The sequence below is a fragment of the Gossypium raimondii genome, chromosome 10 (genome assembly GCF_025698545.1).
Source record: "Gossypium raimondii isolate GPD5lz chromosome 10, ASM2569854v1, whole genome shotgun sequence".
Classification (NCBI taxonomy): Eukaryota; Viridiplantae; Streptophyta; class Magnoliopsida; order Malvales; family Malvaceae; genus Gossypium; species Gossypium raimondii.
Genome location: NC_068574.1, coordinates 6,849,813 through 6,852,259, shown reverse-complemented (window position 1 = coordinate 6,852,259; position 2,447 = coordinate 6,849,813). Strand labels below are relative to the sequence as shown.

Sequence of the window (2,447 nt, the reverse complement as noted above, 5' to 3'; positions counted from 1 at the left end):
CTAAGATGAGTTCAGGGGGAAACACTAAAGTATATACGTGTTATGAATACAATGTGTTTACATATATATTATCTAATTTTTAGCTTATAAGTACAATAAAATATTGCAAAACATAATTAATTAGTAATCGAAATACTTGTAGGTACCGGGTTTTCTAATAAACATTTAAAAATTATTTAAACTTAAATAAAATTACTTATAATTTCTCATTTTTATATGAGTAAAAAGAAAATTCTTCATGCTTGGATCTTCCATAATCAGCTCTCCATCTCTAATGTCCTTCAATTGAAAAAACAAGTGTGGATTTTTCTCAAAATTTTGGCAACCCAAGTTTAGTGATAAATATGAAAAATTATAATTAATTTTATTTAAATTTAAATTGTTTATTTTTATTTTTATTTTAGTCATTCACGATAGTGCATGAAATATAATATAATATTTTTATACTTAGAAAAATCCACCTATAATAAAATTAAATTAAAAAACCGTGCAACGTTACTAAAGAAATAAAAAAAACTTAAAAGCATTTAAAATAACACAAAACAACGAAGCGTCCTTGGGTTATTATAGTCCAATTTTTTTAAAGTACAAAAAAGGAGATAAAAAAAAAACACCTTTTATTAATTTCGTTTCACTTCCGTTTCTCTTCTTTCTTTTCATACGCTATATATATCCCTCCACTTCGTCTCTCCCTTTAACCCCAAACAAACACTCATTTCTTCTCTCTCTCTCTCTCCCTCAAAGGTCACCCAAAAGAAAATTACTAGAAGCAAATTAAAAGGCAAAAAAATGGAGCAAAATTTGCCAGTGATCACCAAAAGAGTGTGGAGCATTGTGAGGGCACTTCTTTTCATGATGAGAAAAGGGATTTTCTCAAAGAAAAAGTTCATGGTTGATCTCAACATGGTGCTTAAACGTGGCAAAATCGCCGGCGCCAAAGCCATTGGCAACCTCATGTTCCACCATCACCACCGCCAAGTCTCACCCAAGTGTTCCATGGATGTGTCCACGGCGGCGGTGGCCAAAGCAGCAGTCCAAGAGTACGAGTTCAGCTGCAGCAACACCCCCAACTACACCTTCCCTTTCAACCTCGCCGCCAAGAAGAAGAACGGCGGCATTCACAACTACTACCACCACTTCTTCGGGTGCGCCCATGCTCCTCCTACCCACGAAGACGACATGGTGACCATGAACGCCGTGAAGGTTGTCTTGGAGATGCTTAACAACAACGACAACACCATGATGGAAGCTACTGTTGCTGCATCCCCTATGTTACCAGGGTTCGGACAAACCCCATTGGCCAGGCAACTTAGGATAACCGACTCCCCATTTCCGTTAAGGGATGTTGATGAAGACAACGGCTACGTAGACAAAGCTGCGGAGGATTTCATTAACAGGTTTTACAAGAATTTAAGGCAGCAAGATAAGAGACTGTCCGAGTTGTAAATTGGAACTCTTTTGCTCTCTCCATGGTTTTAATTTCCTTGCTTCAGACTTCATATATATACGGTTAATTACTTTTGGGGGTTTTTAGTTTTGTTGCTGATATCAAAGAACATCATAAAAAAAAAAAACAGTGAAATAATGGAATGTGCAGGTTTTTTTTTCTTGTAAGTTTGATACAATGTTAAAGACCTGTTTATGTTCATGTTGTAATATGAATGAGAAGCACTGTGCCCATACGCACTTTATTCAAATCTTCTATTCTTCTTACCATTAGTCTTTTTCTTACATCTGAAGCAGATCATATAAGTTAATGTTGTGTTTTGTGTTATAATAAATTGCAACGGCTAATTTGGTATTGGAAAAGAAAAATGAAAGGCTCCCACTTTCATTTTTATGTTATCATCCCACTAAGTTAAAAGCTAACTTAGAACTGGACCCCAACTTTTTCCCTTTTTAGTATTTTATTTTCAACTATTTTTTTAAAAAAAAGGAAGATTGTGAGGAAACTACACAATTGTGGTTTAGCATGGTTTACTTTAGGAATTGAATTTACAGTAAGGCCAATTATTGAAATACAAATGGTGGTGGTTGACAATAAAGTTATCACACACCAAAAGTAATGGGCACACCAATACATATATGTATATATGGAGGCAAAAACAGGCAAGATTTTAAGTTGAAAAAGTAGGTTCATCCACCTTTAATTTGGATTAATTTATTAATTGAATTATAATCCACCCAGCCAGCAACCTCGTCTATCAAATCCATTTCCTTTTCTATTTTTTACTAAATTGCAACTAAATCTTATTATATCACGTAAATTATTATTTTATTGGCCAATATAGAGAAAGTAAAATCGCATCAGCGTATAGATTGCTATACTTTTGATAAAATTATGAATGTTGATCGTGCATGTTCTATTTTTATTTAAGGTCGAATGAGAAATCCGTTTAAGCATTTAAATTTACATTCTTTTGTTGTTATAGTAATGGGGATGTTAA

The 2,447-nt window shown here is 33.8% G+C and overlaps 1 protein-coding gene across 1 annotated transcript; it reads left to right on the top strand.

Annotated features, from left to right (window-relative positions):
- Positions 1 to 789: 789 nt before the first annotated feature.
- On the top strand, positions 790 to 1,446 carry LOC105778142 (uncharacterized). The gene has a single exon (XM_012601768.2). The coding sequence runs from the start codon at positions 790 to 792 to the stop codon at positions 1,444 to 1,446; it is 657 nt and encodes a 218-aa protein (XP_012457222.1).
- Positions 1,447 to 2,447: the final 1,001 nt, after the last annotated feature.

Coding starts and splice junctions, on each gene's coding strand:
- LOC105778142 (XM_012601768.2), top strand. CDS start 790: ATGGAGCAAAATTTGCCAGTGATCACCAAAAGAGTGTGGAGCATTGTG.